At 41.5% G+C, this 21,729-nt stretch overlaps 1 protein-coding gene and 1 pseudogene across 7 annotated transcripts; both read left to right on the forward strand.

Moving 5' to 3' along the window:
• Positions 1-3,578: 3,578 nt before the first annotated feature.
• On the forward strand, positions 3,579-20,208 carry ZNF200 (zinc finger protein 200). 7 transcript variants are annotated; one of them, XM_014457328.2, is made up of 5 exons: positions 3,579-3,699; positions 4,475-4,790; positions 5,944-6,035; positions 6,542-6,665; positions 18,299-19,531. In XM_014457328.2, the coding sequence occupies exons 2-5, from the start codon at positions 4,544-4,546 to the stop codon at positions 19,024-19,026; spliced, it is 1,191 nt and encodes a 396-aa protein (XP_014312814.1). In that variant the 5' UTR covers positions 3,579-3,699; positions 4,475-4,543; the 3' UTR covers positions 19,027-19,531. The 7 variants fall into 7 exon arrangements, with proteins under 7 accessions (XP_014312814.1, XP_014312815.1, XP_014312817.1 ...); XM_014457329.2 differs by having other exon boundaries at positions 18,302-19,531; XM_014457331.2 differs by lacking the exon at positions 18,299-19,531 and adding an exon at positions 8,237-8,308.
• On the forward strand, positions 12,006-14,882 carry LOC111826371 (annotated as a pseudogene).
• Positions 20,209-21,729: the final 1,521 nt, after the last annotated feature.

Genomic DNA, 21,729 nt, shown 5'->3' on the forward strand with positions numbered 1-21,729 from the left:
CTGCTGTAAAAAGAAGGAACTCTTACCATTTGCAACGGCATGGATGGAACTGGAGAGCATTATGCTAAGTGAAATAAGCCAGTCAATGAAAGAAAAATACCACATGATCTCACTCATTTATGGATAATAAAGACCATTATAAACTGATGAACAAAAATAGATTCAGAGGCAGAGCAGCATCGAACAGACTATCAAACTACAGCGGGAAGGCTGGGGAGGGTTGGGGGGCAGGAGGCGGGGGTAAGAGATCAACCAAAGGACTTGTATGCATGCATATAAGCATAACCAATGGACATAAGACACTGGGGGATAGGGGAAGCCGGGGGAATGTCAAGAAGGGGAAAAAAGGAGACATATATAATACTCTTTGTAATACTTTAAGCAATAAAACAAAATTTTAAAAAAATAAAGTATACAATTAAGTGGTTTTTGGTACAATTCACAATGTGCACAAAAAATTATCACTAACTCCAGCACATTTCATCACCCCAAAAACAAATCCATTATCAGTAACTTGGTCAATCCATGTTGCAGTGTATTGTCAGTACTTTATTCCTTTTTTATTGCTGAATAATTATAGGGATACTAGAGGCCCGATGCATGAAATTCGTGTAAGAGTAGGCCTTCCTTCCCCCAGCTGTCAGCACCGGCTTCCCTCCAGCCGCCAGCGGGCACCCGGGACCGAGCTTCCCTTGCAGCCCCTGCTTCGTCCCAAAGATATCTGGTCTAATTAGCATATTATGCTTTTATTATTATAGATACTACACCTTGTTTATCCACTCATCAGCCATTAGTTGATACACATCTGGGTTGTTTCTACTTTTCAGCCATTATAAAATAATGCTGCTAGCCCTGCCGGCATGGCTCAGTGGTTGAGCGTCGACCTATGAACCAGGAGATCACTGTTCAATTCCAGTCAGGGCACATGCCCAGGTTGTGGGCTCAATCTCAGTGTGGGGCATGCAGAAGGCATCTGACCAATGATTCTCTTTCATCATTGATGTTTCTATTTCTCCCTCTCCCTTCCCCTCAGAAATCAATAAAAATATATTTTAAAAAATAATGCTGCTATTCATGTACGAGCTTTTATGTGGATATATGTTTTCACTTCTCTTAGGTTTATCCTAGAAACGGAATTGCTGGATCATATGGCAATTCTATATTAAAATGTGAGTGACTGCCAAACTGTTTCCAAAGCGACTAACCAGCTTTTCTTTTTTCTTAAATATATTTTTGATTTCAGAGAGGAAGGGAGAGGAATAGATAGAAACATCAATGATGAGAGAGAATCACTGACCGGCTGCCTCCTACAGCCCCCCTCCCCCACTGGGGATTGAGCCCGCAACCCAGACATGTGTTCTTGACTAGAATCAAACCCGGGACCTTTCAGTCCACAGGCTGATGCTCTAACCACTAAGCCAAACCAGGTAGAGCACTAACAAGCTTTTCAATAGTTAATGACCAGTTAGTTTTCCTGCTCTGTGGAATGACTTCATAGCCTTTGCCTTCATCTTTTGTCAGTTGGTAGGTATTCTTTGTATGTTGGAAATGTCTAATTCTTTATCTGTTTTTTTAAAAAATATATATTTTTATTGATTTCAGAGAGGGAGAGAGAAACATCAATGATGAGAGAGAATCATTGATTGGCTGCCTCCTGCACGCCCCCTACTGGGGATTGAGCCTGCCACCTGGGCATATGCCCTTGATCGGAATCGAACCCAAGACCCTTCAGTACATAGGCCGACACTCTATCCGCTGGGCCAAACCAGCTAGGGCTATCTGCCTTTTTACAATGATTTTCCAGCTTATTTCTTGTTTGACTTAATTAATAGTGGGTATTTTTTTCTGTTTTATCATAAAACTTCGTTTATTATAAACTTGTCTCCATATGTTTACCACAAAATAAATCATTTTATCTTGTGTTGAACTTTCAAATTTTACAATCGGATTCACACTGTCAGCTGATTTACTTTTGCAAACTGAACTAAAATGAATGAAAAATTTTGAACGATGATTACTAATAGTTTTTAAAAACTATGTTATCACAATGGTTTATATTTTATTTCAAGGCATCGCAGTTTCCTGTTTTGCTTCATCATTAAACTTAATGTTCTCTTATGTGTTCTTTTAGTGATTAAATTCCATTTTTTTTGTATGTAGTATAAGTACAGGAGTCTTACTCTTTTTCAGAACAGTTTTTGCTAGCACCATCTATTTTACACTAAGTTGAAATGCTGCCTTTTCATATAGGTTCCCAAATATTCTGATCAATTTTGGCACTTACTATTCTCTTCTACTGTTCTATTTATGTACTCTTAGTTAAAACCATACTGCTTTGATTAAAGGAGGGGTTTTTTTTGTTTTTGTTTTTTTAGTAATTCTGATGTCTGCAAAGGCAGGTAATCTTTATTTTAAAAAAAGTTTGGTGCTACAGTTTTGACACTAGTCTCTCTATAACATATTTTAAACCATGGCTAAGTGAGTCACCTATAGTTAGGGTTAAGAAAAGACATTCAGCCCTAGCCCTGGCTGGTGTGGTTCAGTTGGTTGAGCGTCGACCTATGAACCAGGAGGTCAGGGTTTGATTCCTGGTCAGGGCACATGCCCGGGTTGTGGGCTCGAAGGGCAGGAAGCAACCCATGGATGATTCTTCCTCATCATTGATGTTTCCATCTCTCCCTCTCCCTTCCCCTCTCTGAAGTAAGTAAATAAATAAGTAAATGATAAAGGCATTCATTTACATTCTTACTTTCGTCATCCTGCTGGTGGCCGGTGTTACACAGAGGAATAAGATCATCCCTAGGGTTATTCCAGCCCTGATCAGTGTGTGGGAACAACGCAAAGAGAAAAGACGCTGTTAGGCGTCAGTGAGAAACTGGAATTGAGAGCAGAAACGGCGATGGTCCGAGAACGATTAGGATTCCTTACAAAGTAAGATGTGTTGAAGTGGGCGAGCAGAGGAGAGAAGGGTCGCCAGGCTCTGACCTCCTGGCCGGCCCTGATAGAAGGGGCAGTTGTGAACGGACCCAGGATCTGGTAGGAGCCCTGAACCGCCACTCACTTCCCACCCCCGTAAACCTTTGGCTCACCCTGGATGCTGCACGGCAACTGCGGTGCCGCGAACAAACCTTCCGGTCCCAGAGACAACTCGCTTCCGGTCTAGCCACGGCTCAGCTCCGTCCCACCCGCCGCGCTTGGAGACCTCCCATTGGCTGATTAGAATTGAACTACATTTCCCAGCAGCTCCTAGAGTTAGCCCGTACCTGGAGGGGTGCTAGCCGGTCATGGAGGACTGGAGCTAGCCTTCTGCTTTCCGTCTTCCAGGTAGGGACACAGAGAAAGCGGCTGTCTCCAGTCTGGCCTCCCTCCAGCCCTGTGAGCTCCGCCGGTCTGCTTCGAGCCTCGCCTCAACTGCAGACTGCCCGCTCCGAGTAGGGAGACCAGGTTATCGCACCGGAAACGAGGCACCGGGCGTGACATCACAGATGGTGAGGTGCCCCGACTCCCAGAAGGAACCGCGTCCTGCCGTCTTTCCTAATTGACGTATCGGCGCACCAATAGTCTCGGGCAGATTGTGAGGACACTCCCAAGGGCGAGGGGAGGGCTCGGCTTCTCGCGCCTAGTTTCCCGGTCTCTCCTCGAGCCTGGGTCTCCGGGCTGCCCTCAGCGAGCGCCCAGGGGTGGCAGAGCCTCCGAAAGGTGAGGTGCTCCGCGAGGGCGGGAACCAGGCTGGAGGCAACCTCTGGGGAGCGGATGGTGGCCCGTTGTTGGAGGAGCTTGGCTGGATAGGGAGCCTGGAGCTGGCCCCAGGCAACGCCCCGGCCGGGTTGCGCGCTAAAGGTAGCCCCCGACCGATGGAAGAGGGTCTAGCGTGGGCTAGGACTGGGGGTCCTGCTGGGATGTCCCTTGCCGCCTTCAGCAGAGCGCTCTCCGCATAAAGGGGGCACCTCCGGCGGCCTTGCGTTTTCTTCCCGAGCCACCAGCGGCCCCTCGAAAGGTATCCGAGGGCTCTGCGCTCAGATTCAGGCCAAAGCTGATGGACTTCTATACAAACACCCCTCGGTATTGGCCCCCAGGTTTCCTGTCTTCTAGCCCAGCGGTCGCCAACCTTTCTCGGACCTCGCGGGCCACCGGTTGGCGACCGCTGTTCTAGCCCCATTGCTCCACCAGCATGAGTTAACTACTCCCAGGGGGATTTGCACTTGTATTTCTTAGGGTAATGGCCCTTGGTCTTCTGTCGGCTGCCTTTGCTCCCTTCCATTTGGTCCCTGCAGGTTGGACATCCTCTAGCTCTCATTCTCAGGGTCTTCCTTGCAGGAGAATCCATTTCAGCTATGAATTCCCTGCCCCAGTTTAGCTTTCTTTCCCGACTTAGATCTCCTGTGGTGTCACTACCCAAGCCACTCGGGTAGGACATACCCTGCCTGATCTTGTGGGTAACCGAGGGTACCTCTTGTCTGCAACTTTCTGGCAGGTTTTCTCCAGGGAGAGGTGGCTTTTGAAGCTCTCCCCTAGCGAGTGTGGTGCGTGATTTCAAGGCGCGATGGCTGCAAAAGTGTTTGCGATGCCTCCGAAGCCAAAGCAGTCCTTTATCCTGAGAGTGCCTCCAAACTCCAAGCTAGGCCAAGACCTACTTCAAGATGCTACCAACAGGCCCAAGACCATCCACCAGCTGGTTCTGGAGCACTTCCTCACCTTCTTGCCCAAGCCAGGACTCCCCCAGCCCGATCAGAATGCCAAAGAGACCTTGGTGATCATGAAAGATGTGAGCTCAAACTTTCAGAACAGAGGTAAGGACACTTCTGTTTCCCTGGAAGAGAAGCGGGGGGCACTCAGGGGCTGAGCTAGTCTTTCCCTGCTAGTAAGGACTCCCAGTTAGGATGATGAATATTGAGGAAAGTAGTTGATTTTTTTAAAAGTATATTTTATTGATTTTTTTACAAAGAGGGAGGGAGAGGGATAGAGAGTTAGAAACATCGATGAGAGAGAAACATTGATGAGAGAGAAACATCGATCAGCTGCCTCCTGCACACTCCCTACTGGGGATGAGTCTGCAACCAAGGTACATGCCCTTGATTGGAATCGAACCCGGGACCCTTCAGTCTGCAGGCTGACACTCTATCCACTGAGCCAGACCAGTTAGGGCGGAAAGTAGTTGATTTTAATAAGTCAACACGTTGGGGAGAGGGAGTATTCTTCTCAACCTAGAGCTTAAGTGGTTTGCTGGGTGTGGGTAAGGCCATAGAATAAGCAGTGTGCCTCTTTTCCATAGTGTCCATTGTCCATTGGGGGAGGGGAGTAGGCAATATCTTTTTTGTTTTGTTTTTTTTAATCCTCACCCAAGGATATTTTTCCATTGATTTTTTAGAGAGAGGGGAAAAGAGGGGAAGACAGAGAGAAACATTGATGTGAGAGAAACACATCAATTGGTTGCCTCCTGCATGTGCCCTGACCAGGGCCCGTGCCGAGGAGGGAGCCTACAACCGAGGTACGTGCCCTTGACCGGAATTGAACCCCAGACCCTTTGGTCCTCAGGCTGACGCTCTATCCACTGAGCCTAACCAGCTAGGGTGGCAATATCTTTTTAAGATAAATAAATGTGAATGAATGAATGAATTGATTTTAGTTTATGTGGTGTTTTGGAAATTTTGTGCTTGCTATGGGGTTCTTCATACTTTCCCTTCTCCCAACCCCCTCTTTAGTAGTTGTGGGAATTTTAAAAGGTACTTAGGGGAAATCATTCTTTTCATAATGAGGAGACCCTATATAATAGGTTCCAGACACTGTGATTTATGGCTCGATCTCTGACCGGGCTCACAGGACCAGAAAAGGCCATGAGTTGCCTGCCAAAGGAGCGAAGACAACCTGACCTTAGGGTGTGGGTAGGGTCTCCATATTAGACTGACTGACTTTTCCACTAACTGCAGTTTTCTCTTTTCCCAGTGCAACCTGGTCCCCTAGCGAACTTTCTGAGCAAAGAAGGAATCCAGCAGGAACAGGAGACAGTATCTGTGTGCTTGAAAGCTGATTCTGAGGTGGGTATGGTTTCCCACTCATTGTTTGAGTGTATCACCTTCTCTGCTCTTCCTTTTAAATATGTTTTTGTTGATTTTAGAGAGAGAGGAAGGGAGAGGGATGGAGAGATAAAAACATTGATCGGCTTCCTCCTGCGCTCCGCCTACTGGGTGGGGATTCAGCCCACAACCTAGGCATGTGCCCTGATCAGGAATCTAACCAGTGACTTCCTGGTTCATGGGTCGAGTCTCAATGACCGGGCCCCACTGCTCTTGCTATCCCTCCCACCTCAGCCAATCTTTATATAAAAACATATTCTCGAAAGTCAGCAGGGAGAATGGGGCTTGTTCTTCAATTTCTCCTTAGATCTTTTTCTTCTGCTTGTCTTCTGGCTCCTTTCCTGACTGGATGCGTCTCTGAGACTTATAAATCCCTTCCCTTGTCATTGGGTCTCAGTATTTCTTATCAACAGGGCTGTCAAGGAACCTCTGTTACTAAGAGGAAGGGGGGCCTGTTGCTCTTTCAGGATCTGGTGGTTTTTGAGGATTTGAATGTATTTCACTCCCAAGAAGAATGTGTGAACTTGGATCCTATGCAGGAGCCCACCTCAGAGAAGGAAGAAGACAGTATTGGGGAGATGATGTTAATGGGTAAGAAATCAAGTCCCTTGTGTATTCAGATTGAATGCTATGGGAAAATCATGTTCTTCTACTTCATCTCAGACTTTTTCGAGACACCATTCATACCAGCTAAGCACATGCGTTTAATTTTTGTCTTGTCCCATGAGCCAGAGCCTGTTTCAGCTCTGGGTGGCCATTTTCCCTATATCTTGGGGGCAGCAAAGGCAGAAGGTATCTCTCTTGGTAAGCAAGGACTACAGCTGATGTATTAACATCAAGCATTCAAACAGATAGAAAATGTGGGCAGACTTTCTGAATCTATTTTTTAGATCCAGTGCTATTTCCCAACAGGTATATTTTATTTATTTATTTATGTATGTATGTATGTTAATCCTCACCTGAGGATATTTTTCCATTGGTTTTTAGAGAGAGTGGAAGGGAGAGGGAGAGATAGAGAAACATTGGTGTGAAAAGAGACACATCTATTGGTTGCCTCCTGTATGGCCCCGACCAGGGCTGAGGATCAAAGCCCGCAACTACATGCCCTTGACCGAAATCTAACCCAGGACTCTATAGTCCCAGGCCGATATTCTATCCCCTGAGCCAAACCGGCTAGGGCCCAACAGGTATATTTTAAATTTGTGTTTTCATTGGACACATGACACATTGAAGGTCAATAGCTGTGAAACCTACTAGTGTAAAAGAAAATATATCCAACTATTGATGGAAATAATATCTGCTTATTAAGCACTTGTGTACCTATGTGCTAGGCACTAGTCTAAGTACTTTGTATGCATTTATTATCTCTTGTAATTCTCACAACTGTACTGTGGGGTATAGGAGTTATTACCATTTTACAGATGATGAAACAGGAGCAGAGAAAAGCTACTTGCTAAAGGTCACACAGCAGTAGATAGTGAAGCAGAGATTTGGACTCTGGGAATTTAACATCAGACCTTACAGCCTTGACCCAGAGCTGTACTGTCTCCTTGCTGAATGTCTCATAATTTTGTCAGTGTATTTTCTATATGGTTGGTGAAGGGCCCTTCATTTGTACTCATTTTCCAGTAATGGTTAACAGGTATCCTCAGTGATACATATTCACTCATCTGGCAGCAGCTTAACCTTAGAGGTGCTTCAGCTTTTCTCTAGAAGGACACTGTTACTGGAGAGCAAGGGTGAGTCCCGAGAGCCGTGTAAGGCCCGAGAAGTCATTTGGTCTGGCCCTGCCAAGGCAACCGTAGGCGGGACTTGAAATTCAATAAATCTAGGAGCTTTTTTTCATAGCAACATAAATTTATATTAAGTGAATCATATTAAGCAAATGATGTTGTAAATATCCAAATGGCCCTTGGCAGATAAAAGGTTCCCCACCTCTGTCATAGAGTCAGGGGCCTTCAAAAATCATTTTGCTGAGTGCCTAATACTTTTACTTGATTTCAGGGCTGTTTGTTCTGAGGCTGAAGTTGAGCAGAGAGTAGGTGTGCGTTGCCTAGGGTGACAAAAATCCATGACTATTAAACTCTGGTTTTCTTACACATATGGTCAGGGTAGTGGGCCAGGTTAATTTCCTACAGATTGTTCTGTTTTCTTTATTTTAGGAAAAAGTATAAGCAGATAAGATTTATTATATGCTGCCGAAGCCGGTTTGGCTCAGTGGATGGAGCGTCGGCCTGCGGGCTGGGGGGTCCCGGGTTCGATTCCGGTCAGGGGCACGTGCGTTGGTTGCGGGCGCATCCCCAGTGGGGGATGTGCAGGAGGCGGCTGGTCGATGTTTCTCTCTCATCGATGTTTCTGGCTCTCTGTCCCTCTCCCTTCCTCTCTGTGAAAAATCAATGAAATATCTTTAAAAAAAAAAAAAGATTTATTATATGAGTTTTTCCTGACTCTTGGGCAAAGCTAGCATTTATTTTGGGTGACAGGTTGGTGGTTATGTTGCCAACACCAGGAATACTTTGGCCATGCACCTTGAGGCCTAGAGACCCAATGCTCACTCTCCCCTCCCTTGACTACGTAAGCTTGGAGTCAAACAATAAATAGCAAAGATATACATATGATTTTTAAAAACATTTAAGTCACCCTGGCCAATGTTTCTCAGTGGTTAGAGCATCAGCCACGCACTGAAGGGTCTTGGGTTTGAGCCCCGTTCAAGGGCACGGACCTGAGTTACAGGTTCAGTTCCAGACCCTGTCAGGGCACATGCGGGAGGGAGCCAATCGATGTCTCTCTCTCACATCAGTTTCTCTCCTTTCTCTCCCTGTCCCCCTCCCTTCAACTCTGTCTAAAAAAAAAAAAGAAAGAAAGAAAAAAAAGAAAATGCTTAAGTCGTTCACCAATATTTAGTAAATGCCCCTTATTTTTTTTCCTCAGGTAGGGTTGTGTTCTGGAGTTGATTAAAAAGATACATATTACTCCAGTCCTGCCTTCCAGGACTTTCCAATTTGTTTTGTAAGATAAGTCATTCACATAAAAAGATAAGCAGTGTGAAACCATTATAACTATAGGAGATGACAAGGTTGAGATAGGATTTGGACCCAGGAGCAGAGTTTGGAAGAAGATGGGTTGTATTTCCATAGCAGGAAATAAAATGAGATTATCCTCTGGGCACTTGGACATTGGGGATTGGGGGTCAGATGTAGACGTAGAGATTTGGGAGTCATCAGCATACAGTTAGAAATTGTAGCATTTGGTCAATTTGCAAAGGGAAAAGTGCAAGGGAATGAACGGGGGCGGGGGCAGGAATCAAAGAAGAGTTGTCAATAGAGGAGAATAGAATGTGTGTCTCTATCCAAGTGAACATGAAAACAAATGTAGAACACTTAAATTCTCAGTGAGATCTTATAGTTAAGTTATATCTACTTCTACTGTGGTAAGAGAACATATTTTTACAAGATTGATGCAAACTGACTCTATTCCCTGCAACAAAGAAAAACTCAGTGGATTCCAGAGTAGAAATAACACAATAGGATCTACCCAGTACAACTAGAAATTAATAATGAAATCAGGGGGAAAAGTTCCACTTGGAAATTTTAAAAACTATTAAATTACCTGAGTCAAAGGGGAAATACAAGTTAAAGTTACATAATTTTTCCAGAAAACAATGTGTCACAATCTATAGTATATAGCAGTGATGGCGAACTTGTGACACGCGTGTCAGAGGTGACACGCGAACTCATTTTTTTGGTTGATTTTTGTTAAATGGCATTTAAATATATAAAGTAAACATCAAAAATATAAATCTTTGTTTTACTATGGTTGCAAATATCAAAAAATTTCTATATGTGACACGGCACCAGAGTTAAGTTAGGGTTTTTGAAAATGCTGACACGTCGAGCTCAAAAGGTTCGCCATCAGTGGTATATAGCCTAAAGTGGTACTCAAAAGAATGTTTATGGCTGTAAAAACATGTAAAAAAAAATAAAGTAATTAAGCCTATGACTCAGAGTTAGGAAAACAACAAGATAAAGGAAAACAAAGTATTAATAAATACTAAATTAGAAATCAGTAAGTTAAAAAATAGAATAAGAAAGATTTTAAAAAATAAACTAATTTATCTGAACAAATTGAAATTTTCAAAAACTAGCCCCCCATCAAAGAAAAAGGACCAGTTTCACAGAAAATTCTTGTGAATTCTTAAAAGCTAGACAATTCAAATGCTATGAAAAATTCGAGTACAGAAAAAAAGTGTTCAAATTATTTTTATGAAATTAGTGTAACAAAGATACCACAGCCTGATAAAAACTGCTGTGACCAGCCCTACCTGGTGTTCAGTGGTTACAGCATCAGCCCTGGGACTGAAGGGTCACATGTTTGATTTCCAGTCAAGGGCAGGTACCTTGGTTGCCGGTTCGATCCCAGGTTTGGGCGTGTGTGGGAGGCAATCAATGTGTGTCTCTTTTTCTCTCCCTCTCTCCTCCCTTCCTTCCACTGTGTCTAAAATCAGTGCAAAAAATATCCTCAGGTGAGGATTTTTAAAAATAATAATAAATTTTTTAAAATCTGCTATGACCAAATAAGATTTATTCCAGGAATGCAAAACTGATTTAATACTAGAAAGTCTGTTAATATATTCCATCTTATAATGAAGAAAAAAATCCAAGATCATTTTCATAGCTACTGAAAAGGTATTTGACTAAATACAAACCCCTGCTTCATAAGAATACTTAACAAAGTAGTACTTAGTGACTGCATCCTTAATAAGGTACTTATCTTTTCAGCCAGCATCACCTTAACAGGAAATACTGGGAAGCATTCCCACTAAAATTAGGAATACAACAATGAAGCCCACTCTCACTATTTCTGTATTTAATATTGTGTTGTGGGTATTTGGCCAGTGTAGTTAAATGAGAAAGAAGTTAGGTGTAAAACAATTTTAAGAGAAAGATAAAGGTACATCTGTTTACATCCGTTATAATTGTGTAGCTGGAAAACTCTAGAGAATGTCTGAAAACTTAGCAAATACAAGAGCATTCAGTACAGCATTGGAATGTAAAATATTACAGTATATGGAAATCATTAGCTTTCCTATGCAAACATAATCATATAGAAGATATAGGGACAAAAAAGATTAAACACCTAGAAATAAACTTAAGAAATGTGCAAAAATTATTAGGAAAACCTTAAAACACTTCTAAAGGACACAGAAGCAGATTTGAATGAATGAAAAGAAACATCATGTTCTTAGGTGGGAAGATTTAATGTATAAAGGTCAGTTCTCCCCAAGTTGATTTATGAATTCAATGTAATCTCATTAACAATACCTATAGGATCCCTCCCACCTCACCCCCACCTCCTACAATTGGACAATCTGATACCAAATTCAAATGGATTTGAAAGTCTTGAAAGAAAAGATCAATAAATTACATAAAAATGAAAAAATATATCTGTAAGTTTTAAAAGGCAACAAGTTGGAAATATTTATAACTCAGACAAAAGCTTAATCTTCCTAATTTATAAACAGTTTCTAGAAGTAGGGAAGAGAAAATTCAACAGATTAACATAAAAATACAAATTACCTTTAAATACATGAAAATATGTCCAGTCCTACTCATAATTAGAAATACAAATTAAACCTCTACTGTGTTACCATTTTTAAAATACGTATTTCTTGATTTCAGAGAGGAAGGGAGAGGGAGAGAGAGATAGAAGCATCAATGATGAGAGAGAATCATTGATTGCCTGCCTCCTGCATGCCCCCTGATTGCGATCAAGCCTGCAAGCCAGGCATGTGCCCCTGATTGGAATCAAACCCGGGACCCTTTAGTTTTCATGCCGACACACTGTCCACCGAGCCAAATTAGCTAGGGGCTGAGTTACCATTGGTTAAAATCTGATTTACATAAATCAGTACTGTAGCAACACTTCGGTAGTATGGTTGTTGGGAGAGCTGTATTGCTGGTAGGTATACGGAATAGTACAGTCCTTATGTATGGGAATCTGTAATTACCCATGTTACAGATGCATTAACTCTTTGATCCAGCAGTCCCACTTCTGGGAATCTGACCTACAGGTAACAGCAACAGTACATATTCAAAATGATGTAGTTTTTCATTGTGGTGTTGTTTCTAAAAACACATGGTTGAAAACAATCCAGGTGTCTCTGCAGGGTTGATTATGAAATGTCCACACATCATATTGTGATAATCTCTATATACTGGAATATAGTGATTGAAATAAAATAAGCAGAAATATATAGTATACTACCTTTTATATAAGAAAGGGGGAGAAAAAGAAAATGTATTGTCTAAAGAAACAATGGAAGACTAAAAAGAAACTAATAAAAACTGGTACCACTCAGAGATGAATAGAATGGATGGGGACAGGGATTGGATTAAGACTTCTCATTGCAGCCCTAACCGGTTTGGCTCAGTGGATAGAGCATCGGCCTGTGGACTCAAGGGTCCCAGGTTCGATTCTGGTCAAGGGCATGTACCTTGGTTGCGGGCATATCCTCAGTAGGGGGTGTGCAGAAGGCAGCTGATCGATGTTTCTCATCTCATCGATGTTTCTAACTCTATCCCTCTCCCTTCCTCTCTGTTAAAAAAAAAAAAAAAAAAAAAATCAATAAAAAAATATATATATTAAAAAAAAGAACCTTGTTTAAAAAAAACAACTTCTCATTGCATACTTTTTCATATGTTTTGATTTTTGAGCAATATAAATATATTAGCTACTAAAATTTTTTAATTTTAAAAGTTAGTACATTAAAGAAAAATCATGAATGTCCATAAATTGTCCTCAAAACAGCCCTTTAATATAACCATTTATAATCATTCATAAAACATTGACGGTAATTCCTTAAAACAGAACAAAACCTGCTTTCACAATATCATTAACTAGGTTTTCTAAAACAAGAAAAGAAAAAAGGGTTAAAAAGAATAAATCTTGCCCTAACCTGTTTGGCTCAGTGGATAGAGCGTCAGCCTGCGGACTGAAAGGTCCCAGGTTCGATTCCAGTCAAGGGCATGTACCTTGGTTTCGGGCACATCCCCAGTAGGGGATGTGCAAGAGGCAGCTGATCGATGTTTCTCTCTCATCGATGTTTCTAACTCTTTATCCTTCTCCCTTCCTCTCTGTAAAAAATCAATAAAATATATTTTTAAAAAAAAGAATAAATTTTGCCCAGCTGTGGTAACTCTGGATTGATCATTGTCCCATGGACCAAGAGGCCCTGGGTTTGATTCCCAGTCAGGGTACATGCCCGGATTGCGGGCTCGATCCCCAATAGGGGGCGTGCAAGAGGCAGCCAATCAATGACTCTTTTTCATCATTGATGTTTCTATCTCCCTATCCCTTCCTCTCTGAAATCAATAAAAATATAAAAAAGAAGAAGAAATATTGGAAAGGGAAGGAACCCTTTTTGTACTTAGTACAAACCCCGATTTGTACTTACAAAATCTAAAAGAATTGACTAAAATTTATATTAAATAGTTTAAAGTAGGTAGAAAACAATGAAACCTCTCATTCAGAGTGACTATAAAATAGAAGTAAACTAGAAATGCTTTGTTGGTAAATATAAAAAAAAGATTGTTAAATATTGGAGAGACACAGGTGTAAATGGGAAAATTAAAATGTAAAGATAACTGCCCTCCAAATTTATTTATACTGTATTTAGATTCATGTTCTGGCTGCTTTTACCAATTTCAGACATATTATAAACAAAAGTGTGATATTAAACTCCAAATGGGGGTGCTTGTGGTGGGGCTGCAGGGGATCCTGCAGGAAGCAGCAGGGCAGTGGGGTCTGGGGAAGACAAGTACGACTACCTATTCAGAGTGGTGCTCATCGGGGACTCCAGGGTGGAGAAGAGCTACCTGCTGTCTGTCTTGCTTCACCTACAAGTTCAACCTGGAGAGCAAGAGCACCATTGGCGTGGAGTTTGCCACCCACAGCATCCAGGTGGATAGCAAGACTATAGGCGCAGATTTGTGACACCACAGCCAGAGCACTACCTCACCATCGCCTCCACCTACTACTGGTGCAGTGGGCACGCTGCTATGACATTGCCAAGCCCCTGACATAGAGAACGTCAAGCACTGGCTGAAGGAGCTATGGGAACATACCGACAGCATCTTCATTATATTGCTGGTGGGCAACAATAGCAACCTATGCCACCCGAGGGCTGTGCCCACTGATGAGGCCTGTGCTTTTGCAGAGAACAACTTGTCCTTCATTGAGCTCAGCCTTGGACTTCACCGGTGTAGAGGAAGCTTTCAAGAACATCATCAAAGAGATCTACCACATTATATCACAAAAACAGATTGGAAATCGTGCAGCCCATTAGTCCCTAGGCAACAATGTGGTGGACATCAGCATGCCGCCTGCTACCAACAGACAGAAACTGAGCGGACTGCAGTGCCTTTAACCACGCACACCTCGTCCATGTGTGCATGCACATCCTTGTCCTCTGCTCACCCCTCACCATGATGTCCTACACGATCCCACCCTCCTATTGAGCTCAGCTGGGGCTTAAGAAGGAGTCCAGCAGCACCTCCTGTCTCCCCTCTCCCCACCCCAGGAAAGCTCAAAGCCCTGGCTGCTACACCTGCTCTTCTTGGGTCCCAGTGGACCTCTGGATGGGGCTGGAAGGGTGGCAGGATGGGCAAGGCCAGCCAGCGGCAAGAGGATGGGCACACTGATCAGGCTTCAGTTTTCCACAGCAGACTCCAGGGAGCAATTACTTCCCTCACTCTCTCACCAGTTGTCCCAGCTGGCCCTGGTCCCCACCCAGAATCCCATCTGGGCCAAAGCCTGAAGAGCAACTAAGGTGGGGTGGGACAGACACAGGCTCCTACTGGCACTCCCCACATACAGCCAGCACTGGCACATGCCTTTTGACCTCGGCCTCTCCTAAGCCTGTGTGAATCCAGCCCCTGCCTGTAGATTTGTGCTGGGAGAAGGACCCCCTCCCCTTCTCTGTGCCCTTTTCTCTTGTTTCCTTGTCTGGTCAGGACCCTGTTTGCAGGTGAAGCATATCTGTGTTTTCTATATACAACCACTCTTGTAGCCCTTGGTTTTTTGTTACTGAAGAGAAACACAAATCTTTATACAATTTGTAAGATTAATGCCAAAAACAACAACAAAACTCCAAATATATGAGTTAACTGTAAAAAGAAGTAATTAAAAAATGGCCAGAAAACACAATAGAAATTGATCAAATTTTGAAAACTTATTTTTTTCCTCATTTTAAGTTGAGTTATTCTAGAGGAAGACTTCAATTTAAAACATTTCATCACCTTTTTAAAAAACATGCAAGCTGCAGATTTAACTCAATTTATTGAAAACACGTTAACAATATTGAATATAATTAACAATGTCTTAGTTTTCCCAACCTATTGTGAGTATATTCAGCTAAAGAAGATGCATGCAAATGGAAAAGAGGTATAACTAATAGTTACTTGATTAGTGTTAGAAAAGTCTTTTTTATATATTTCCCAAAAAATTTAAAAATTGATGTCTCTACTGATGGGTAAACAAATCTTTTCATAATTCAGGATGCTTTTCACTTCTGTGCTTTCAACAAAATTGAGGAGGATCCAATTGAGTTGTGAGCTGATTGGTCACAAAAATAATACTTGAAATGTGGCACTGTGGGTTTGGCATGTAAAGTGGAAATAGTTCAAAGAATTGAATGACATCCTTTCATAGTAAAATTTGCGTCAATTTCATCTATTTATATATGAACAAAGATTCTCAGAGCTCACTAAAAAAAGAGATTAGAATTGATCCTGAACCCAATCTCAGCAATAATTATTCACCCACAAAAACATGAAATAAAATTTTTAAATCCTCCATTTCATTAACAGAATTTCCAATTTTTCTTTTTATGTTTAAAATTTACAGTATTTATGTCTTTTGATAAGCTATATAGTATTAATAATAATAGTAGTAATTCAATCCAAAAGGAAAAATTTTAACTCGAAGGATGAAATTATATCAGTAAGAGATTTTCAAATATAAGAATAGTTTACATGAAAATATTCTGTGACAAAGGTGGAATGTGTAAGGAGAAAGAACGCTATAACATTTCTGAGTGTTGAAGATCAGCTTGATGATGGATAATATTGCGTATCAGTAGCTTTGTTATTTTCTTTAGATACATTATTCCATTATTTTAAACTGTCAATATTTATAATACACCAGATATAAACTGATTGCAACTATTTTATTTTATTATTTTTTAAATATATTTTTTATTAATTTGAGAGGAAGGGAGAGGGAGAGAGAAAAAGAAACATAAATGATGAGAGAGAATCATTGATTGGCTGTCTCCTCCACGCCCTCTACCAGGAATCCAACCCTGACCTCCTGGTTCATAGGTCAAAGCTCAACCACTGAGACACACTGACCAGCTAGTTGCAACTATTTAAATTTAAAGGAACTTAGATAAGAAGTTAAATATATATGGGTATATATATCGAAATATATATATATATGTCATCAATAGTCATTGACAAAGATTTAGAATTTATAATATATAAAATTTCTTTGAATTTATAAAAGTTTTAGCCCAACAGTTTGTAATAAAGTACAAAATAAAGCTACAATGAGAAACCATTATACTTAGTAAATATTTTACATGGTATTTAGTACTGGCAAGATTAGCTTAAGTTGTTACACATAATTGATATTGTTGTATTGAAATTGCTGTAGCTTCTATGGAAGGCATTTTGGCAGTTCATATCAAGACCTGTGATAAAAATTGGCATATGCTTTACCCAGCATTTTCATTATCCTAAGGAAATAAATAAAAGGAATAATTAAATAGAACAAATACATTAGTGTGTGAAATTACTAAATCCAGTAGAGATTCACATTCTAGCTTTTGGGTCAGCCACATATCTCAATAGTTGATTGTTTTGTTTTGTTTTGTTTTAAATTGATTTCAGAGAGGAAAGAAAAGGGAGAGCGAGCTAGAAACATTGATAAGACAGAATAATTGATCAGCTGTCTCCTGTATGCCCCACACGGGATTGAGCCCACAACCCGGGCATGTGCCCTGACAGGGAATCGAACCTTGATCTCCAGGTTCATAGGTCGATGCTCAACTGCTGAGGCCTAAGCAGTTGATTTAACCTTTTTACTTTATTCTCAGTAAGTTGGCCAGAGTTTAGGGGTCCCTTGTCACCCAATCTGTTTACAGCATACTGTTTTTCACTTTGCTACCTAGTCATTATAATCTTATTTACAGTTTTTTTGGAACTATAATACAAATACAGAAAAGTATACAAGTAAGTGTATAACTCAAATTTTCACAAAATTTACATTTATCTAACTATCACCCAAAATTGACTTTCTACCACTGCAGAAATTCCTATTGTGCCTCACCCAGTTACTATTACTACTTCCTTCTTCTCCCCAAAATGCCACTGTTGACTTCTACCATAGTTTTATCAGTTGTAGTAATCACTTTGATTCCCAACTAATAATCTATTGTGTGAATATATGACATCTTCTCTATTTTGAGGTATTTTAATTGTTTACGGTTTTTTACTATATAGGACATTTTAGTGAGAAATATGCTAATTAACCAGGACACTATAACGGGTAGACCGAACAGGAGGAGGTTGTGTGCGCAGCGTCCAGGGCAGGGTGGCAGGGGCGGCAGGGGCCTCCGCGTGCCTGCCCTGGGGGAGGGCCTGATCAGCAGTGGCCGCAGCTGCTTCAAGGGCGGTAGAGGGAGGCAGGGCCAGACCGGAGGGTGGGCGGCGCGGTGCGATTTCGAATCGTGCGCTGGGCTCCTAGTAATATAATAGTTAATGTAGTGAGAACCTAGAAGTAAGTCATCTTACCGTTCACTTACTAGCCTAAAGATTACGAGTGGTATCCTTTAGTATTTATGTCCTTCATCCCCTGGTACTTAGCTCAATGCTTTACACATATAAGCTCAATATGAACTCATTGAGTACACGTATAGTCTCACTCATTTCATTTTTTCTTTCACGTAAAAAGACTACTGTGTGCTTATATTATGGGGTATGGAAAGATTTATTAGTCCTGTATCCCACCCTTCATAAGAGTATAAAAGGAATGTTGGTGGCAATTATCTGCCAGTCCTCAGATTTGTGACTTTTAAGGTTATTTAATGAAAAATCAAACTTGTTTTTTTCCCCTCCTGGTATCATATCCCTCAAAAGTTATTAAATTCTCTTTTTTTGTTTCAGCAGTCAATGATAGTAATCCTGAGGGTGAAGATCATATAGAAGATTCTTCAGATTGTGATGAAATGGATTGTTTTGTGGTCTCTGAGCAACCTCTAGATTGCCATAAAGAAAAAACACTAAATACATCCATTTCAAATGAAAGGAAAATGAGAGATCTTTTAATTACCATTGAAAATGATACTCCACTAGAGGAACTCTCAAAATTTGTGGATATCAATATTACTGCACTTAACCGAAATCGGAGATCAAGAAGATGGTACACTTGTCCACTGTGTGGGAGACAGTTTAATGAAAGTTCTTACCTTATTTCCCACCAGAGGACTCATACTGGAGAAAAACCCTATGACTGTAGTCACTGTGGGAAAAGCTTCAATCATAAAACAAACCTTAATAAACATGAGCGAATCCATACAGGAGAGAAACCTTACTCATGTTCAAAATGTGGAAAAAATTTTCGTCAAAATTCTCATCGTAGTCGCCACGAAGGAATCCATGTAAGGAAGAAGGTATTTAAATGTCCAGAATGTGGGAAAACCTTCCCAGAAAACAAAGAATTTGTGCTTCATCTGCAGAGTCATGTGGTTGAGAGGCCTTATGGTTGCAAAAAATGTGGGAGAAGATTTGGTCGGCTGTCAAACTGTACCCGGCATGAAAAAACCCACTCAGCATGTAAGACCCGAAAGCAGAAGTGTGATCGGGAAAGGTCCGATGGTCCTGCCTCAACCTGAAATGTTTCATAAGGAATTCTGAATTCCCAGGCTATCTGTAAAGATACAGATATATGAGACCCTCATAATAGCCCAAATTATAGCCTATCTTGGCTAAACCTCAAATTTTTAGAAAATTCACAGGGAAGAAAATGTCCTCAAGATCTATACCTCATCTAGCAGCCAAGCTTTTGAGACTAAGGAGCTTTCCTTTGTGAGCTTATACTACAATGTACAGGTCACATCTTTTTCCCATGAAAAACTTCAAATATGAGTCTGGAGGTTGTTTACCTGCAAAGTGAACAGAGTAACTCTTGTGTACTGAAAGTATATCTTCTTTTACACACTTGAGAAGATAGAATGCAAAGATCCTTTCTGGACTGGTATTCTGAAAGACCCAAACTACTGATTGTTAAGCCAACAGCTTATATTCGTGTAACCCTCTAAGAACACCCTTCAAAGCTTGAGTGTTGAAAGGGATTGTTTTGCTTTGGAATATAGGAAAATATAGCAATTGAATATCAAAGGCTTATTGTTATTTGTGATCTGTCAGTTGTTTGCAATTTATGGGGAAAAGTGACTTTTATAAAAATCCTTTTCACAATGTAATTTTAAAATGTCTACTCCTCTTACTGTTCTTGTTCAGCTCGCAATTGCTCAAACAGCTCTTTGATGCCTTTCACTTGCCACAAAAGAAGTTTGGATTGCTCAGATCCAGCCACCCAACTCCACTATTGGAAAAGCTCTTCAGAATCATGTTCCTCTGCTGAGCCAAGAAGACTTACTAGGAAGGAATCCCAAGAGCCTGAAAAGGAGGAGGAACACATTGGCTTGGATCCATGGTTACTCAATAACCTTACCATATGCTTAATTCCCCTCTAAGCAGTTATCAGGCCTTTGGCAATGAGTGGTCACTACCTCACAAGCAAAGTGTTTTATTTGTAGAAATTATGTCACATTGGTTAGGTCACATTGTCCCTCAAGAGACAGGATTCCTGTGTCTTCACTGTTGTAGATATTTGTTCTCTTTGGCCTGATATCAGACTTTCCTGACTTGCTTTCCCAAAGCAAGGCCAGCGGTGCCTTCATGGGACCGATCCTATGGTGTGTGAGTTTAAGGATTCTTGTTCAGTTTTGCTCTTTTTGGTTTTCCTAAATTTTTACATTGGTATTTTGATTGGAATAAATTAATCCTCTAAGCTCTATGGGAAAATTTGTTTACAAATTTTGTTTCCCAACCAGAAACATGCCTTTTCACTTAGAGTACTAGAGGCCCAGTGAACAAAATTCATGCACTCCAGGTGGGGTCCCTCAGCCTGGCCTGCGTCCTCTTGCAGTCCAGGAGCCCTCAGGGGATGTCTAACTGACAGCTTAGGCCTGCAGGGAGCTCCTGCCACCGCTGCTATCCTTGCCAGCCATGAGCCTAGCTTCTGGCTGAGCATCGCTCTCCCTGTAGGAGTGCACTAGCCACCAGGGGGCAGCTCCTGCGTTGAGCGTCTGCCCCCTGGTGGTCAGTGTGCATCATAGTGACCAGTCATTCTGCCATCGGGCTGAAACTGGCTCTCCAACATCCCCTGAGGGGTCCCAGATTGCAAGAGGGTGCAGGCCAGGCCGAGGGACGCAGGAGGTTGGTCAGCCGGGGAGGAATCACAAGAGGGCTCCAGGGCTTGTCCAGCTCATCTCGCTCAGTCCCAATCGGTCAGACCTCAGCAGCAAGCTAACCTACCAGTCGGAGCATCTGCCCCCTGGTGCTCAGTGCATGTCATAGTGAGCAGTTGAGCAGCCTTAGCATATCATTAGCATATTACGCTTTGATTGGCTGAAAGCTGGCTGGACGACTGAACACTTAGCATATTAGGCTTTTATTATATAGGATTCCCGAGTACGTTTTTCTCAATTTGTATTGTAAATAGTTTTTTATTATATTTTTGTAGTTATTGCTCTTATATAGGAAAGTTATTTTTAATTACATATTTGTGAAACTAGCCACGTCACTGAATGTTCTTAATTTTCAGTAATTTCTCAGTTCTATTACGTTTTGTGGTTAAAAATTATACCATCTACAAGTATTGGTAGTAGTTTTGTTTCATCTTTTCTGCCTATTGCTCCTTTCTTGTTATTTTTTTAAACATGTAGCTCTAAGCTTTGTTTTGGTACAAAACATTTTATGATACAGTACAATCCTGAGTCCTAATTAAAAGACAGTAACAGCCCTAACCGGTTTGGCTCAGTGGATAGAGCATCGGCCTGCAGACTGAAGGGTCCCAGGTTCGATTCTGGCCAAGGGCATGTACCTTGGTTGCGGGCACATCCCCAGTAGGGGGTGTGAGGAGGCAGCTGATCGATGTTTCTCACTCATCGATGTTTCTAACTCTATTCCTCTCCCTTCCTCTCTGTTAAAAATCAATAAAATATATTTAAAAAAATAATAATAAAAGACAGTAACAGCCCAGCCGGTATGGCTCAGTGATTGAGCATTGACCCATGAACTGGGAGGTCACAGTTCTATTCCCCTGGTCAGGCTCATGCCTGGATTTCAGGCTTGATCCCCAATAGGGGGCATGCAGGAGGCAGCCAATCAGTGATTCTTATCATTGATATTTCTATCCTCTCTCCCTCTCTCTGAATTCAATAAAAACATTAAGAATAAATAACAAAAACCAACACTTAAAGGACCACAGAACAGTTGTCTTTTATCGATTTGTATTTCAAGCTTACAGTACC

This window comes from Myotis lucifugus, unplaced genomic scaffold (genome assembly GCF_000147115.1).
Source record: "Myotis lucifugus unplaced genomic scaffold, Myoluc2.0 scaffold_72, whole genome shotgun sequence".
In the NCBI taxonomy this organism is placed as follows: Eukaryota; Metazoa; Chordata; class Mammalia; order Chiroptera; family Vespertilionidae; genus Myotis; species Myotis lucifugus.

What these genes read in the sequence shown, in the direction of transcription:
- ZNF200 (XM_014457328.2), top strand. Translation starts at nt 4,544, where the DNA reads ATGGCTGCAAAAGTGTTTGCGATGCCTCCGAAGCCAAAGCAGTCCTTT. An exon ending in GCTTGAAAGCTGATTCTGAG is followed by an intron (nt 6,036 to 6,541) that starts GTGGGTATGGTT and finishes TTGCTCTTTCAG; the next exon opens with GATCTGGTGGTTTTTGAGGA. An exon ending in TGGGGAGATGATGTTAATGG is followed by an intron (nt 6,666 to 18,298) that starts GTAAGAAATCAA and finishes TTTTTGTTTCAG; the next exon opens with CAGTCAATGATAGTAATCCT.